The following is an 18,043-nucleotide window of genomic DNA, read 5'->3' as shown; positions in this document are numbered from 1 at the left end:
CTACATCTAGCATTTACAAGAATCGCCATGGATTTTGATGAAATTCTACATCATGTAGGTGATAATGGAAGATTTCATATTTGGCTGATCGTGTTTCTCAACATTTTATCTATGGTAAATTCTCCTCATGATGTCATGGAGAATTTTACAGCAGCCATCCCTGCTCATCACTGCAGTATAAACCTTGACAATTCAAGATCTGAAAATGGTACTGCCATGAACTTGACTACTGAAGCTTTGATAAAGATCTCCATCCCAATGGGCCCAAACCAGAAACCTGAGCAATGCAGACGCTTTAAGCACACCCAGTGGCAATTCTTAGTTTCTAATATATCAATTTCTAACAATACTGAGCTAGAGACTGAGCCGTGCCTAGATGGATGGACATATGACCACAGTGTTTTTACTTCTACCATTGTCACTGAGGTAAGATGCTTATATCTAGTGAAGTCTAGTGAATTGACTATAGAACCCTGACATGCAGTATTGAGATGTAAGATAGTTTTCACAAAACTTTGAGACTAAGGAAGGAGATAAGGTGTGTGTGTGTGTGTGTGTGTTTGTGTCTGTCTGTCTGTCTGTGTCTGTGTGTTTTTGTGTGTACATGTGTGTGTTTGTATGTACATGTGTGTCTGTATGTGTAAATACATACTTTAAATATCCCTATATTTGAAAAAAGTAATACCACCACCAGGCTACAAAGGGTTTAACATAATGTGGTGATTGTATTCAGATATTATGGTCAGTAGTATATTCATATGGCTTGCCTTATTTGGTTGAAAAATCTTAGATCTATTCTTTACTGTTGAGTAGCTTTTTATTTCAGTTTATTAATATTTATTGCAGTGTTACTTTATATACTATTTTAGGGAACATTTTGGTTAATGATGTCATCTGAACATAATTATTAAAATTTCTAACTTTTCCCATTAGATGATAACTATTCAGATTTGAAATGGCTACAAATATGTGTTTCTCCATTGACTGCTGCCTACTAAAAGAAGCTTTTCTTAGCAATAATGACAGTCATCAGGTATATAGGTATACACACAAATATTTATATGTACATAAGTTAATTTTTTATTGCTGCGATAAAACGCCATAATTAAGGCAACTTATAAAAGAAAGTTCTTTTTGGCTTATGGTTTCAGAGGTTAAGAGTCGATAATGAAGGAGTAAGGAAACATGTGAGCACTCACATTTTGTTCCACAACCATGGGACAGACAGCAATCACTGGGACTCTCATGAGTCTTTTGAAATCTCAGTTTCTACTCCCAGTGACACAACAAGGCCCTACCTCAATATTCTTCCCCAAGAGTTTCTAGCAAATGGGAGGCAAATATTCAAACATGTGATTCAAGAGTCATCTTATTCTACCACAGGAAGGCAATTTAAGACTATTATCATTGAACAAATTCACAGTAACAGGTTCTACCCTAGGGTCTATGACCTCCTCAGCCCTGGGATTCTGACCAGTATTACCATACCAAGCATGAAATTTCCCCCTGTGAAGCAGGCCTCAAATCCGGTGGAAAGTGATTAGTTATTCCATGATAATTAAATCATCATATTCTAGCACCAGTGGACATATCTCTTGTTAGAAATTGTTATTTCATGTGTCCCAAACCTGCTTCTAGAGTAAGACAAGTATCTTATAAAGGATAGGGATGTCTTCTACATTGAAGGTTGAAATTGTTGAACACAGATGAAGAAAATTTAACTCCCTCCATTGGCTGTAGTTGCATGACCATTAAAGAATATTATTAAACTATTAAGAAAAATGAAATTATGAAATGTACAGGTAAATTGATGGAGATGGGAACTATCATTCTGAGTAAGAACTAGAAAGACAAGTATTGCATGCTTTTTCTCATCCTTAAATGTAGTTTTGAATCTTCACATATATGTGTTTTATTTTGAATAACAAAATAGGTCAGGAAATTGCTAAGGGGCCATGGGGAGAGTGTTTCAAGGGAGGTGAGATAGAATGGACTGGTATAAAAGTTTATAAGTAGTAATAAAATAAAAAAGGTTAATTTGGGGTTCAGGAAAATAGATGAAGGAACAGAACAAAGGAAAGGAGAAATAGCACTAAAAACCTTTAGAAATGTTCCTTGAATATCAATTATGATAGAAATACCTTAATATATGAAATCTTAATTGGGGTATATAGTATATATGTTCCAATTAAGGCTGAATATTCTGGTTTTCCTCTTTTAATGTATGTTGACAAATACTGGATATCTTTGTTGATCATCAATGATGAATAGAAATGGCTGGGAGCAGGCCTGAGCACTTGTTCTCTCCAGGAGGCAGCCAAGGAAGTGTGGAGTGGGGCAAAACTTGGCTTTGTAGAAGTAAAAGTTGCTTAGTATTAATAATATTTACTCTCCTTAATTCTTTGTTATTCTGTCACCAGAAGCCAGTGAGTTCAAATGAATTAACACCTGTTGGGATTAGGTAAAGGATTTATTTATTCCTGCCCTTCTCTGGACGGGCAAACAGAAAAGAGGCACAACAGAAAAAAAGTAGTCATTCTCACAGAGCACACACTCACACAAACACATGCATAGAAATTAAAAAATGGCTGCCCTGCCTTCTATTTATTGTTTTTATGTTTTTATAGCTTTTAGATAAAATGTTACAAAGAAAAGACTTTAAATCCTTTATAAATACACTGTGATTGTGCCTAGCCATCCATTTCAACCAACTCCACATGTGTCATGCATGCTTACTTTACTTGCATACCCATATACCTACATATGTACATGTAAACAAGCAGACATATATGTGTTTGTAGATGTATGTATGTATGTATGTATGTATGTGGAATAACTTTCTAAGCCACCCTATCATCTTTATTTCTTTTCTCTGGCCTTTTTATATACAAAAAAATGCTATATAAAAGGGAAGTTACAAAAGGATGTTGATATTAAGTTCAAAGCAGTGCTAGATGCTATTAGGTCATTATAAGTCCAAAGCCGCAGTTTTTATGTGGCCTTGGCTTATCATGGTTCACACCCGTCTCTTCTTCCTTGGATTTGAATGCTTTTCCTTGAACACAAATTGTCTCAAGCCTACTTCTCTTTTTTTAGTATAATTATGAAAATTCATTATATATTATTATTATGTAGTCTTATAATATGAGGAGTGGGCACATTCTATTCTTGATTCTAACTTTATTACATCTTTCTAGCAAAACAACTAAAACAACCTTTTTTATTAGATATTTGCTTTATTTACATTTCAAATGTTATCTCCTTTCCTTATTTCTCCTCTGAAATCCCCCTATTCCATCCTCCATCCCCCTGCTCATCAATCAACCCACTACCACTTTCCTGACTTGGCATTCCCCTACACTGGGGCATCAAGCCTTCACAGGATCAAGGGCCTCTCACTGATTTTTGAAAAGGTCATCCTCTGATATATATATGTAGTTAGAGCCATGTGTCCCTCCATGTGTATTCTTTGGTTGGTGTTTTAGTCCTGGGAAGCTCTGGGGTTACTGGTTGGTTTCATATTGTTGTTCCTCCTAGTGGGCTGCAAACCCCTTCAGCTCCTTGGGTCCTTTCTCTAGCTCATCCATTGGCGACCCTGTGCTCAGTCCATTGGTTGGCTATGTACTTCATCTTCTGTATTTGTTATGCACTGGCAGAGCCTCTCAGGAGACAGCTATATCAGGTTCCTGTCAGCTAGCACTTGTTGGCATCCACAATAGTATCTGATCGCTTAAAACTTTCTTCCTAAGATTATTTGAATCAAATCAGGAACTCTTTAAAATCATTTATTCATCTAAACCGCATTAATTCTTGAAAGTTCATATTTATATTGATCTGTAGAAAATCTGCTCAATAGGGTGGACTAATGCACAGGGATTATTATATTAATTTAATAATGACAGGAAAGGCATATCAGCTGCAAGATGCAATCTTGCGATGGAGTCTCCTTGGGATCTTCACTTTTAGAGCTCAGCCATCTTAGTCCATGCAACAGTGTGGGCAACGTCCAGAAAGGCCACCTTTCAGCTTAGGCTTTCCTAGATGGTTCCTGACAGAAAATGCTCTGGCAAGAAGTGGCAGATGCATGAATCTATGCTTACGATGTAAGTCTTTAGCAGCTAGCTGGATATTATGTACATTTAGTAAAATAATAGTGGCAGGTTCTCCCCCAGGGCCAATGACATGTATGACCCCAAGTTACCTAAGATACAATTACTGTCAACGTTAAACATTAATCATAGACCGCTTCTCATTATTCAACAAGTTTATCCTCTTGCTTTACTTGAGGTCTCTTTTCAAATACTATACGTAATTATTCAAGTTATAATCATCTTGTTCACTCTTTTACAGTGGGATTTAGTATGCGATTTCCAGTCATTCAAGTACTATGCTCAAGCCACCTCTTTGGCAGGGCATTTGCTGGCTGGTCCTCTATGTGGCATTGTTGCTGACAGGTAAGTTTCATTTTTATTTTTTTGACAAGGAAACAGCTATGAAACTGTTTTTAAAGACTACATGTTTTTACTAAAAAATTATGACCATTGAAAGAAGCTGGGGAGAGGGTATACAATATACATGGTAGATATGTTTCAAGGAAATAACCAACTTTGGAAGACAACCATCAATGTGATAGGTGTCCAATGAAAGTAAACTTTGAACTGGCTCATAAAAAAATGAACAGTTGGTAGATGGAAAAAGTGTAAGGGCATAAAAACATCACAAAATGTCATATAACAAATATTATTAATAAAAAGCATATATTTAGCAATGGGAAACAATGCTAAGTAGCTAAATTTTTAAGAACTGAATCTCAATTTTTTTTCTTAAGTTTGGTATCAAGGAGAAAAAGAGAATTGTGGCAATTCAAAATGCTATATGCATTTTCACATTTTAAAATTCTGTAGTATGATTAAAGAATTCATTTGTGAAAATTCACTTACTTGGCATCTACAAGAAATTTCATGACAGTAGGCGAACAAACAAAACAAAACAAACAAAAAACCCCAAAACCAACCAAACAAAAAAACAAAAACTGAGTATTATGAGTGCTCTGGAAAAGTTTTAGAGAGAAAAATATAAAATTAAGAATATATAAGTTGTCACACACAGATAAATAATGAGACAGATTTTTAAAACAAACAGTTTAAGAATAATGTTATTTTTGAGAATAATAATGTTAGTTATTAATATTTATGAGGAAGGATGTAATCCAATTAATATGTGTGGATATGCATTGCAAGAAAGAACAGTTAGTATTGAAACTTAAATGATGGGGCTAGAGAGACAGTTCAGTAGTGAGTGCTAGTTCTTTCAGAGGACCTCAATTCAATTCAGATATCACCTTCTGGTCTCCACGTGTGCCTGCATGCATCACACACACACACACACACACACACACACACACACACACACAACTGTTTAAAAAGAGCTTAAAATGTAAAACGTACTTGAAGTGATGGTGCAGCTCAGAAATAGAAAACTGCTATATTAGACACATAAATATAGTGACTCTCTATATAGTGACACTTATGTAAAGATTGTGACTTTGTTTTGTTATGATGGTATATGCATTCCAGAAAACAAGCATCTAAAAGTAATAAGGGTATTCTGGGAATATGCTAAAATGTGTATATAACAAGTTGTTAGATCTTTTACTCTTTTAACTGTAACCATAGGTTTGGAAGGAAGCCATTGATGATGTTTTGTTGCCTAGCCTATGGGGTTTTGGGGACCTGCTGTGCCTTTGCCCCCAATTTCTCCTTTTACTGTGTTTTGAGATTCCTGTTATCAGCCTCCTCAAGTACTATTATCATCACTTCTCTTACCCTTGGTAAGTTTGCCTTGATCTGTACAAGTATTATCCTATATTCTTGAAGCCATCTTTCTTAAAAAGTGTTAGATATTGTGCTGGCTAGTTTTTGTCAACTTGACACAAGATAGACCCATTTGGGAAGAAGGAACCTCAGTTGATGAGATGTCTCCATAGAATAGATTATAAGCAAGTATATGGAACATTTTCTTGATTAATGATCAATTTGGAGCTCCTCGCCTAATGTGAGTGGCCCCATATCCCCTGAGAAAACCATGGAGAGCCAGCTAGGAAGCAGTCCACCATGGCCTCTGCTTCAGTTCCTGCTTTCAAATTCCTGCCCTTCATTTTATGATGATCTATAAGCTCTAAGATAAGAAAGAAAAATCCTCCCTCCCTAAGTCAATATTAGTCATGGTGATAACATACCAGTAAAATACAAACTAATACAGTGCTCTTTTTTTTCTTTTAGTTATAGAAGAAACACCAGTACAGTGGTATGCCACAACCATAGTGCTCAATGGACTGTGCGCCAGTATTGGCCTGGGTGGACTTGGGGCACTAGCGTATGTGATTTCGGATTGGCACTTACTCCAACTTATATTTGCCTTGACCTACTTCATCTTTTTTATGTTTTTCTGGTATGTACACTTTGATATATCCTATTCCATTTCATATCAATGACTGTAATACATAGTGACGGTGTTATGGCCACTGAGGAATATCTACCATTTACTCATGTGCACTAAGCTATTTTAAGTGTAATATGCAGCAAATAAAATCCTTCAGTTTATTTATAAAATAAAGTGAATGGTGGCTCAACATTTCACTCAGGTATTAATCTATTTTTCTCTTGGTTGCTGAGATCAAGTCACAGGAAAATCTATTTTCAGCGAAGGACAGAGAGGTTTAAAAAAAGATCTTTTTTGATCCCTCTTAAAGCAAACACAAAACAGCCTTCTTTCTGAAAACAACTACACTGGAATTCTTTAAATTTTTAATTAGTCTTCTTAGAAATAAAACACAAGATATCATTTTCAAGAAACAATGTAAAATTAGTATTATTTTGTTGTTCTTTAAAGTTGAAGTGAATTTTTTAAGTACTAAAAAACATTTAGATTTTAATAATCAAGTATTTCCTCCTTTCTTAAGAATAAATATTTTTTAGCTGAGAAACAGTGTTAAAATGCTTAGTAACAGGGTATGGCAGTGGTAATAATAATTCAAAGGTTAGTTAGACCCTGGGATGTCATCTATTGCTAGGAGGAATCATATTCTATAAGATTATTCTTTTCCTGGATACAACAGGAATGTCATTGGACTGGAATATGACCTCCCCTTCTATTCACTGCATTTTAAACAGCTGGATGCCAGAATCAGTCCGGTGGCTTATGATCACTGGCAAAACAGATCAAGCATGGAAGGAGCTCCAGAGAATTGCCTCCATCAATGGGAAGAAAGACTTTGCACAAAGTCTATCCATTGAGGTACTAGACACACATTACCATTATCTTTACATTCCTGTTGCTATCAAATAATAAGAACCACAGTGAAATTATAGGCAAACATACTCAAGAACTAGAAGAATTTGGGGATAGACTTAAGTAATATGAGTATCATTACTACCTCTTTAAAATGTCTATTTTAATTAAAATGTGTAATTTCCCCCTTCACTTTCCTCCTTCAATGACACCCCCTTCCTACTCCCCATGATTCACAGCCTCTTTTTTTCTTTAATTGTCGTTGTAATATATGAACATCTAAATATATAAATACAATCTGCTGATTTTATTTAGTGTTATTTACAATGCTAGGAACAGCACAAATTGGGCTCCTCCTCCTCCTCTTCTTCCTCCTCCTCCTCTTTCCTTCTCTTCCTCTTTCCTCCTCCTCCTCTTCTTCTTCCTCTCCTTCCTTCTCTTCTTCTTCTTCTTCTTCTTCTTCTTCTTCTTCTTCTTCTTCTTCTTCTTCTTCTTCTTCTTCTTCTTTCTTCTTCTTCTCCTCCTCCTCCTCCTCCTCCTTCTCCTCCTCCTCCTCTTCCTCTCCTCCTCCTCCTCCTGCTTCTTCTCCTCCTCCTTCCCCCTTGCTCCTCCTTCCTCCTTCCTTCATCCTCCTCCTTCCTCCTCCTCCTCCTCCCTCCTCCTCTCCCTCCTTCTTCTTCTTTATGGGTGTGGTTACAAGGGGAGGGGATGGACCTGGGAGGAATAGGGAGTGTGATTAGAGTTCATGATGTGGTGTTCATAAATAATAAAAATAAGAAAAGAAAAAGATCTAATTAAAAATCATTTAAAAAGTTGAGTATAAAAGTTAATATTTAATATAGAATTTGGCTGAAAAAATTAATTTCACATAAGTTAACAGCGATATAAGATATGTAAAAATCTGCAAAGATACAATAAAAAATTAACTGTAATTTTTCTGGTAGTTAATCAGGTACAGGACTTGACTCATCATCAAATGTAACTGATTCAGTGGGGATTCCTAGGAAGAGTTTGACAGCAGTCAGTCAGTTTGAGCATTAGACTATGTCATATAACATATCTAGTTATGACTATGTCAGACTAGTCTGCTCCAATAGTTTCTAGTAAAAAACAATTTAGGAATTATTAGAAAGTAATTTTATATTTTACCAGGAAACAGTTTCACAGCATGTATAATATCTAGTTTTTCATTTAAACATTTATTAATTTATCTTCATTTTTTACTTATTTGCTTCAAAAATTTTAATTGTACTTATTATTCATTTTGTATATATGTATTGGGGGCATACCCTTGCAAGGAAGGTCATATGAGGGTCAGAGGACAATATATGGGAGTCACTTCTAGACTTGAACTGTGAGTGCTGGGGTTGGACTTAAGTCATGAGGCTTGGTGGCAAGTGCCCTCACTTTAAGTGATCTTGCCATTCCTATTTTTCTTTTAGCTGGTTGGAGTATGATCAGTGCCACTCTGGTTTTATGAGCTAGTCATAGACGGAGTATAGCAGCATGGAAGAGTGAAATATAATTTGTGGAGAATTTGTTTCAAGCTTCTGTTCAACCTAAATATGTTGCCTTGATCTTTTTTCATTCTGAAGGACTTGAAATCCAAACTTAAGGAAGATGTAAATTCAACCGGAAAGCATTTTAGAATAAACGACATCATTATTAACCCTATGATACGTAAAATAGTGGTTTGTAATGCCATTTTAATGTGAGTACTTTACCCTCCTCCCTTCACTATCATATATTCAACTGCTTCAGCATCATGCTAAGCCCTTTGAGGAATGCCTGGGGTCAACAACTTTCTCCTTTACCCTTTATTCAAGACACTAGAAACCAAATTATAAATATATGTAGGGAAGGATTAAAAGCAACTTACATGGGTCATGATTTTTTAAATGGTTCATAGGATGGTTGTAATTTACAGAAACTGGAGAAATATAAGCATGAAATTAAAAAGGCAATTTAGACCTCAACTAAGTTTCGCTAAATAATGAGAACAATAAAGCAGGTTTTAAACGAAATCAAACAATTTTATTTATACTTTAGAGCAGTAAGCCTCAATGCATAACATTGAAATCAAATCTACAAAAATTTCAAGTTTTTCTCAAAGTTTGAGATCTTCTGTGATCTCCAGATGTTACAAATGAACATCTTTGCAACACATTAGGCAATTATATGAGACCAGTACGGCAGGACCATTGCAAGTGATAATACATTTGTACACGACAACTGCAGCTTTCTCCAGTGAATTTACTTCTAACTCAAATTTCAGGAAAAGAAAAAGGACCTCAGGATAAATTATTTGACCTTCCTAAATATACACATCTTACATGATATACTCTTGCACTGTTTCAAGAGTTACAAGATGCAGATTTTCAGTCCCTTGTTTTCTATATAGAAAATGATCACTAAAGACAGCTTCATACTCCCTGCCCAGGACTTGACACACATCAAATGTAGAGTCTATTAAAGCAGTAAACCAAGTTAAGAATGTTTTAAATATAAGTTTCCTTATAAACTCTGCTCAATTTATTGATCATTTCCATAATTATCTTATTTTTATGCTTTCCTCTTAAGTAGGCTCTGTAACATTACAAAACTCAATTTTATGCAATACTTGAAATTTTATTTTAGTTGTATCTTTAAAGCAAATGATGAGCCAAATCACACCCACAGGCACACACATACACACACACACACACACACATGCACGCACACGCACATGCACACGCACACACGCACGCGCGCACACACACACACACACACACACACACACACACTATAATAAAATGTTTTGTTTCCTCAGTTGGTTGAATGCCTCTGTGTGTTCTCTCCCAGTTTTGCAGAATTTTTCAGCATTTTTGGCCTCTTGTTGGATGTTCAAATGTTGGGAAAGAATATATTCCTGACCCAGATTCTCCTAGGAATGATAGACATACCCAGTAAATCACTCACATATTTTACATTAAAAAATGCAAGCCGTCGTCCTTTAATTGCTTTTCTGCTCCTTGCAACTGGAAGTTGTATTACCATCAACATATTTCTCCCTGAAGGTGAGACTTCATCAGTGTTCAGAATCTTACTGTTAATGTATATCCATGTAGACTTAGATTTTCAAATACAAAAATATAACTCATGCTCTACTGCCTAAAAGAACACTAGACCCTATTTATTTGAATATTTATTTCATGTTTAATTATACAGGTGTGTGAGTGTGTGTTCATGCTAGATGTGAATGTATAGATACGTGAATGTGGGTATATGCCCAGGAGAGGTATAGCAGGGTCCTCCGGAAGTGTCATGTCCAGTTTTCTGAGGAACAGCCAGACTGATTTCCAAAGTGGTTGTACCATCTTACAGCCCCACCATCAGGGGAAGAGTGTTCCTCTTTCTCCACATCCTTGCTAACACTTGCTGTCTCCTGAGTTTTTGACCTTAGCCATTCTGACTGGTGTAAGGTGAAATCTCAGGGTTGTTTTAATTTGCATTTCCCTAATGACTAATGATGTTGAGCACTTCTTAAGGTGCCGCTCGTCCATCCAAATTTCTTCAGGTGAAAATTCTTTGTTTAGATCTGTACCCCATTTTTAAATAGGGTTATTTGGTTCCCTGGGGTCTAACTTCTTGAGTTATTATTTTTATTTTTAAGATGCCTTTTTTGTTTCTAACAATAAAGTGCGGAAAAGGATGTAGATTTGGGTGGGTAGAGAAGTAGAGAGGATCTATGAAGAGTTATAGGAGGGGAACCATAATCAGAATGTGTATTTTCATAAAACAGTAGTACTTGATTCCAGATAATAGTTTAGTAGTTAATATGTAAAAAACTATTTTTAAGTTTTTTGAATTAGAGGTCAAAAAATATTGATAGAATAAGCATTTTCTCCCTTTAACATTGCTTGCAGAGATGCACATCTTGCGCCTTATTATTTTCATTTTGGGAAAAGGATCTTTTGCAGCTTTCTGTAGTGTAAGCACAGCTTACAGCAATGAACTCATGCCAGTGGCACTCAGGTAAGAAAAGAAACTGCAATGGTCCATATTCTGAATACTATTGAACATTCTAGAAAATTTTAATGAGTAAAATGGGTGTTATTTTACAAGGCATTTCTACCATTTAGACTACTTCAAAAAAAGTTTTATGGAGTGTTGAGAAGATGTGCATTCTGTTTCTGTTGGATGGAATAGTCTATAGATTTGTTAGGCCTATAAAGTGCATGCTGACTCATAGCTTAGATGTCCTGTGTCTTGGTTGGGTTACTATTGCTGTGATGAAACACCATGACCAAAGCAACTCAGAGAGGTAAAGGTTTATTCATCTTATTCTTCCACATCACAGTTTCACCATCAAATGATGTCATGACAGGAACTCAAGCAGGGCAGGAACCATGGAGGAGTACTTACGGCTTGCTCCACATAGCTTGTTCAGCCTGCTTTCTAAAAGAAGCCAGTACCATCAGCCCAGGAATGATACAATCCAATGGGCTAGGCTTTCTCCCAAAATCACTAATTTTAAAAATGCATCGGAGACCCATCTACAACCTGATTTTATGGAGGCATTTTCTTAAATGAAGTTCCCTCTTCTTCAATGACTTTACCTTGAGTCAATTTGACACAAAACTAAGCAGTACAACCTGTGTAAAGGCGAGTGAGGTTGATGTGATATGATGTAATATGTGCATGAGTGTGTGTGTGTTTATGTTTGTGTGTATAGGTCATACAAGTAGAAAACAGAAGGGAAAATACAAGAGGAGAGGAAAAGGAGAATGCAATGAAGTGCATATTACATGAAAACAGAAGGTGGGACAGCTGTGGGGGAAGGACCAGTGAGCCCAGGGATTAGAAGGGGGAGAGGGAGGAGAGAGTAATGAATAACAACTAAACATAATTACCTATGTATGAAAGCATCATAGCTAAAGCCATTATCTCATAAGCTAACTTAAAAATAAGGTAAACAGAAAGTGTCCTCCCACAATGTTAGAGATAAGTAGACATTTAGGCAGCAGTTGAAAGAATAATTTAGCAGGTAAAAATATTCTGTAAAATCTTCCCATCTCCTTCTACATCATTGCATTTTAAAAACTCTGGTTACATACAAAAATTTCAGCACACAGACTACTAGTTTCTTCTTACTCTATCTCATTGGGCTTAAAATAATATCCTAGCCTAGCCTATTATTTTACATCTTTGATGGCTCAAAGACCACTTGTTTACAAAATTTGAAAAGGTACTTTCCTGAAGATGTTTTTGTGTACAAAAACAAAATGTTGCATATTAAAGAATGGATGGCATATAGCACAATGACCTATAATACAGCCCTAATCACTCATACGTGTTCAAGGACATTAGAGCTTCAGATGTTCAAAGCTGAGCCTTTACCTTACAAAAATGAGTTCCTTATGTTTGTTTGCCAAAGATAACACTCACCTCTGTATTCCTTATGGACACATTTTCTATTACTAATGGGAAAACTTTTTAAGTTTTCTCTCTTCAATAGAGAATTTCAAAACATTTGACAATTTCATGTATAGTGCGAGCTATCAGACAACTTGTTTTGGAAGTTACTAAAAATCCTGCTTGTTATTTCATTATTTACATTTGTTTGTGATGAATATTTACTCCTCCTCTTCTTCCTCTTTTTCCTTTTAGTAAAAATACATTATTTTCTCACACGATATGCCATATGTCGAATCAGGCATTGTTTGATTAACCCCACCAGCTTTGTGCCACCATTGCCTTAGCATGTTTTACAGGCGGGCCATCATTGTAGGTCAAAGTACCTTTCTGTATCAAAGAGGTTGGGAAGTAGGAGTGAAGGCTTTAAGTAGGCAGCAGCTCAACCTCTCCATGTTCAATGAGTTATCTGTATTGTCTTCAGCGATGGGATCTTGCTGTCAATTTGTGGAGCATAAACTAGTGTCTTGGCAAGAATCTTGTTTGAATATGTCATGTAACCCTTTCTCAACTCAATTAGATATAACCCGCTTTCCCTACTAATTATTTTAATTATTCAGCCAAAAAATTTCGATTACTCTTAACAAATATTACATATTCTCTTAAGACAAAACTCTCCATTGTGAATGGACATTTTTTGATTTTTCGAACCACCCAAATAACAAAACATCTTAATGAGTATATTTTTATATATCTGTCAGGGATTCCATTCCCTTAAATTAAAAAAAAAAAAACATATGGTTTTGTTTTTCAGTAGTGGAGTTAATGACATTCTTGGTGGGATACAGGGCATCCAGCAGTAAGACATGATTGTTAGACAACCTTGAATTTACCTGATAAAAGCTAACTTTTTAGAAGGATTTTGTTGAGTTATGAAGAGAGGGGCACCATATTTTGTATGTGTAGGTTGTTATCTTATTGGATAAATATGCATCCTTAAAGCCTTCCTGCCACATTAGCCATCTCAATAATTCAGGTACATCATTTATCTATTACCGCCCATGGATTCTTCTTTCTTTTTTGTTATTATAATGCTCTTATCAAACGATACAGCCTAACAATGATTGTTTGTAAATGCAGATTTCCACAAAAAAACTTAGCACCCGAACAGGGACTTGAACCCTGGACCCTCAGATTAAAAGTCTGATGCTCTACTGACTGAGCTATCCGGGCTCTTCCTTCTTTTTAAAAGGAGGACAGGGGAAGAGAAGGGGGCTTACGGGATTTTCAGGGAGTGGGGGACTAGAAAAGGGGAAATCATTTGAAATGTAAATAAATTATATCGAATAAAAAAATTAAAAAAAAACAACTTAATCTGAGCTGGGTGTAGTGGCTCACACTTTTAATTCCAACATTCAAGATGCAGAGGCAGGAAAATCACTGATTTCAAGCCTAGTCTACAAAGTGAGTTCCAGGGTAGCCAGAGCTACACAGAGAAACCCTATCTCAAAATAAAAATTAATTTGGATTATGTGGTAGTTAGAATGTTTGACTTTAAAAATCATTGAATTTTATTTAAAAAATCAAAAGTTAAATTGGGAGCTGGAGAGATGGTTTAGCATTGAGCAGTGTTTTCTGCTTTTACATGGGATCCAAATTTGGCCCCAAAACCTATACAGTAGCTCAAAAATCTTCTGTAACTCAAGTCCTAGGAGATAGGTTGCCTCTCCTGACTTAAGTACCCATGTGGTACACATACGTACATGCAGACAAACATATACATATAAAAATCTTTTTAAAAATATTGTAAAATAAAGGCCTAGGAGATGGTTCTGTGGGTAAAAGCACTTAACACCACTGAGTCTGAAAAGCTGAGTTGGATCCCTGGAAACATGTGGTAGAGAATAGAACCTACTTTCAGAAGCTGTTCTCTAACCTCCATTGATATGCTGCAGGATATGTACAGTCAAACAAATAAATGTAAAAATTGCAATAAAAAATTATAATGTTATTATTATTTGTGGAGAATAATATTAACATAATTAATTAACTGAAATTAGCATATGGTTAACTGTAAATGAACCCTCTTAGTCAATTTTGTCATCAATATATAATTTGCATGTGTAGGTTCTATGCTTTATATTACATGTGCAAAAGTTTACCATTTGTAATTGGAATATAATTCCCTGAAGCTATTTCTATCCCAGTATCCACTTCTTTTTTTTTATTCGATATAATTTATTTACATTTCAAATGATTTCCCTTTTCTAGCCCCCCCACTCCCCGAAAGTCCCGTAAGCCCCCTTCTCTTCCCCTGTCCTCCCACCCACCCCTTCCCACTTCCCCATTCTGGTTTTGCCGAATACTGTTTCACTGAGTCTTTCCAGAACCAGGGGCCACTCCTCCTTGCTTCTTGTACCTCATTTGATGTGTGGATTATGTTTTGGGTATTCCAGTTTTCTAGGTTAATATCCACTTATTAGTGAGTGCATACCATGATTCACCTTTTGAGTCTGGGTTACCTCACTTAGTATGATATTCTCTAGCTCCATCCATTTGCCTAAGAATTTCATGAATTCATTGTTTCTAATGGCTGAATAGTACTCCATTGTGTAGACATACCACATTTTTTGCATCCACTCTTCTGTTGAGGGATACCTGTGTTCTTTCCAGCATCTGGCAATTATAAATAGGGCTGCTATGAACATAGTAGAACATGTATCCTTATTACATGGTGGGGAGTCTTCTGGGTATATGCCCAGGAGTGTTATAGCAGGATCTTCTGGAAGTGAGGTGCCCAGTTTTCGGAGGAACCGCCAGACTGCCCAGTATCCACTTCTTATTCCAAATAAACCAATGGTTTTCTGAGGGCTTCATTAATTTACTTAGTAATTAATTTTAACATTTATAATTTAATGTCCATTTAAATATGCCCACTTGGGAAAAATGCATTGATTTGTGTAGAAGACAAATTATAAAATACATGTAAAATGGCAATTTCATGTAATTTTTTTGAAAAAATGAGATGCAATCCTAATCTTACTTGGATTCAAATTGTCAAGTTATATTTTATTCTTTAGATTTCATTTTTTTGCAACATTTTATTTTCTAAAGTTCTATAAGAAAGCGCTATCAGCCAAGTAGAAAATCTCTAGTTTATAAACTATTTTTGCTAAAATTTTCATTGACAGTCTATGTACTAGGACAGAACTTAACCTGAAAAGAAAAAGGAAGAAAGTAGGGTCAATTCATTAAATTTAAAATGTATATAGATATCAGGATTTTTTGGTGTAAATAAAACAGTAAGTAAATAAATGTTGGATACTACTTACTAAAATAATATTTGTATTTGAGTTTAAATTTAACTTATCTTGTTTTATCAAGTAACCCTAATAGATACAATATCTATTTCATTCATTTTGCACATGAGAATGCTAAAGATCACAATGTAGTGTATACTCTATTGACAACAAAAACTATAGTTTAACACATTATAGTATGTTCAAGAAATGCAAAAACTCTGTGTCTATTTGAAAATAATGCTTGTTATAGAACTTTAGAAGGCATTTAGATAGATAGATAAATAGATAGATAGATAGATAGATAGATAGATAGATAGATAGATAGATAGATAGATGGATAGATAGATAGATAGATCATGGGTGATGTCAGATATCTGTACTGAAAATGGTACAATTAAGACCAAGCTTGTAGATTCAGGCTTTGCATCTCTGGTCTCTTTGCAGGACAACTATAAATGGTGTTTATATAACTGTTGCTCGCTTAGCAGTAGTACTGTCTGCACTAACACTTGTTACTAGAAAGTATTTTGTGCATCTTCCCATGATTCTCTATGGAGTCGTACCCATCGTGATGACAATCAACATCTACTTTCTGCCAGAGACCGTAAATCGTCCATTTATTGACATTATCAAGGATATGGAGAAAAGGTGAGATTTTATGTTGGGGAAGAGGATGGAAGGGGGCTGTGATTTATATGTAAATTGAATAAAAAATAAATTATAGAAAGAAAAATGATATGTTGGGAAGTCTGAACATTTTAAGAGAGATGTGTAATGTCTTATGCAGTACAAATAAACTTTATTTGTATATTTTAGTATCTCTGTTACACTTTTATGTCCACTTGATGCTTTAAAAAACTTAATTTTTTGATTCCAGGAAAAGATCGACAAGCAAAAACATCAGTAAAAAAGAAGTTCAAGACTTCTTGGAAACTACCGAGTGCTAAAGAAGCCAAGACCCACAGGATTTCATCCATATAAATCCTCTTTATTCTTTTCTGTACCCTAGAGACCTCGCCCATTGATTGGCATTCACGGACATACTTATTAAATGAACCTATTGCAAAAACAAATCCCTCAGCCAATCCATAATATAGATCTTAAGACTTTATTAAATACTGGAGTAGAGAGGTTCCTTTGATGAAAATTTTAAAACAAATATGTGCAATAAATACTTTGTATAATATTAAATGGAACAGATTGTTTTTAAAATTAATAACTGAGAAAAAACTCTCCAAGCAAACAAATAGACTAACAAAAAGGAAAACCACAACTGAATCTTACTTTGTGTTTGTCCTGAACTATGTCTATTTTGATTTGAAAATCTTGACAAGAATCAGCATTATAAACATATAGACTTTCAACAACATGATAATCACTTAGAAGATAAATGTGCTATTTCTGGGGTTTTTCTTTTTTTAGTAGGAAGAATGCTGTCTTCTCTATGAAAAATGAAAATAATGTATATTTGGAGAGAGAACACACTATGCATTTGTTAGTATGCTTATAGTTGCTCAATGAGAAACTGCTTATAAACCTCATACTCTAATTTTTTTCATTCTGTGTAACACCCACCCACCCACCCACACACACACACACACACACACACACACACACGTGCAATTCATTGTGTGACATGTGAGTTTGTTTACCCACCATCCCATTCCCAGTGTTTAACTGTTAGAAATATAGAACCATGGCTAACTTGTAACATCCACCAACGTCTCACAGCTCCAGGTGTTTTTGCAGTGGAAAAGTATTGAAGTGAGGAGACAGAATCATGAAAACAAACAAACAGACAAACAAAAACAGAAAACCTGACATTTTGTAGCTTAGAATTGAGGGACAGAGAGAGCTTCAACAACCAATATACCTGAAAGCAACTGGGCTATAGACTATGGCAAAGGTGAAAGAAATAGTGTAAGGTTCAGAAAACAGCATTGAAGTAGTGCCAACACTAAGCAGAAACACAGTCTCATCATCTGTAGTATGCTCATGCCGAGTTCTCTCCTCTATCCCTGGCATTTGGCTGTATTGATGGAATGAGACGCCATTTT

General features: G+C 35.4%; 1 protein-coding gene and 1 non-coding gene across 2 annotated transcripts; one reads left to right on the top strand and one right to left on the bottom strand.

The window, feature by feature from the left end:
- Positions 1–27: 27 nt before the first annotated feature.
- On the top strand, positions 28–16,933 carry LOC127668187 (solute carrier family 22 member 22-like). Its single transcript, XM_052161691.1, has 10 exons — positions 28–426; positions 4,351–4,454; positions 5,676–5,830; positions 6,282–6,450; positions 7,173–7,296; positions 8,886–9,001; positions 10,132–10,346; positions 11,196–11,304; positions 16,431–16,634; positions 16,864–16,933. Exons 1-10 carry the CDS (start codon positions 28–30, stop codon positions 16,931–16,933), a joined length of 1,665 nt encoding a protein of 554 aa, XP_052017651.1.
- On the bottom strand, positions 13,845–13,917 carry Trnak-uuu (transfer RNA lysine (anticodon UUU)). The gene has a single exon. It is a non-coding gene; the product is annotated as a tRNA-Lys (tRNA).
- Positions 16,934–18,043: the final 1,110 nt, after the last annotated feature.

Source organism: Apodemus sylvaticus, chromosome 17 (assembly GCF_947179515.1).
Source record: "Apodemus sylvaticus chromosome 17, mApoSyl1.1, whole genome shotgun sequence".
Lineage (NCBI taxonomy): Eukaryota > Metazoa > Chordata > Mammalia > Rodentia > Muridae > Apodemus > Apodemus sylvaticus.
The sequence above is the reverse complement of the archived record's forward strand: the minus strand, read 5'-3'. Positions and strand labels throughout refer to the sequence as shown.

What these genes read in the sequence shown, in the direction of transcription:
- LOC127668187 (XM_052161691.1), top strand. Translation starts at nt 28, where the DNA reads ATGGATTTTGATGAAATTCTACATCATGTAGGTGATAATGGAAGATTT. An exon ending in CAACATATTTCTCCCTGAAG is followed by an intron (nt 10,347 to 11,195) that starts GTGAGACTTCAT and finishes CATTGCTTGCAG; the next exon opens with AGATGCACATCTTGCGCCTT. An exon ending in ATCAAGGATATGGAGAAAAG is followed by an intron (nt 16,635 to 16,863) that starts GTGAGATTTTAT and finishes TTTTGATTCCAG; the next exon opens with GAAAAGATCGACAAGCAAAA.